At 73.5% G+C, this 878-nt stretch overlaps 1 protein-coding gene across 1 annotated transcript in view; it reads right to left on the bottom strand.

Annotated features, from left to right (window-relative positions):
* Nucleotides 1-853: 853 nt before the first annotated feature.
* The window catches only part of ETH_00037360 (uncharacterized protein), a gene marked incomplete at both ends in the record, with an annotated part of 1,281 nt that continues 1,256 nt past the window's right edge, over nucleotides 854-878 (bottom strand). The window contains one exon of the mRNA XM_013375636.1: nucleotides 854-878. Coding sequence (XP_013231090.1) covers nucleotides 854-878 — 25 coding nt within the window.

Here is an 878-nt window from a genome sequence, read left to right as displayed (position 1 = left end):
CCCTGGGGGGCCCCCCGGGGGGCCCCCCAGGGGCCCCCCGTAGGGGCCTCCGGGGGGCCTTGTTGGGGGCCCCCGGGGGTGCCCCCGGGGGGGCCCCTCTTCCTTACAACGGGTATATTTAGGGGCAACTCGGGGGGATAAATAATTCGGGTCTTTTCCTTTCCAACTTCCAAGTCTGTGGGGAGGCCCCCGAGGGTCCTGGTAACAATGTTTACTATCTTCGAGGGGGGGGCCCCCTGGGGGCCCCCCAGGGCCCCCGGGGCCCCACAGCCCCAGGGGCCCCACAAGTCCCCTGGGGGGGCACTGGCGCTTTCTGCTGCTGGTACAAAAGAGGGACTTTTGGGGCCCGGGGGCCCCCAGCTAACAGAAGGCCCAGCAGAGCCTCCAGGGGCCCCTGGGGGCCCCCGGGGCCCCTGGGGCCCCCGGGGCCCCAGGAGTCCCGGGGGCCCCTGCGCGTCCTGGGGGCCCCAGGGGCCCCCGGGGCCCCTCTGTTCTCGCCAGGTAGGAGGGGCAGAAGAGGGGGGCCCCCAGCGAGGGGTAACTGCGCAGCGGCTGCTGGGATTGGGGGCCCCCGGGGAGCCCCTCTGAGGGCCGTAGGGGGCCCATGGGGGCCCCTCAATGCCGCTGTTGAAGCCCCAGTGCTGGGTGGGGCCCACAGGGTAGCTGGGGGGCCCCTCAGAATAGGGGGCCCCCTCTTGAGGAGGGTACGGAGCATACGCGCCACCGGGGGGCCCCTCGGGCCCCTGGGGACCCCAGGGGCCCTGGGGCCCCTGGGGCCCCTGGGGCCTCTGGGGCCCCTGGGGCCCCTGGGGGCCCCCAAGCACGTTTTGGATTTGGGTAGGAGCAGGGACACTCACTGTTGGCGGGGCTGCTCGGTA

This window comes from Eimeria tenella, genomic scaffold (assembly GCF_000499545.2).
Source record: "Eimeria tenella Houghton genomic scaffold, Eth_scaff2926, whole genome shotgun sequence".
Taxonomy (NCBI): Eukaryota; Apicomplexa; class Conoidasida; order Eucoccidiorida; family Eimeriidae; genus Eimeria; species Eimeria tenella.
Note: the sequence above shows the minus strand (reverse complement) of the source record. Positions and strands in the feature narration are given on the sequence as shown.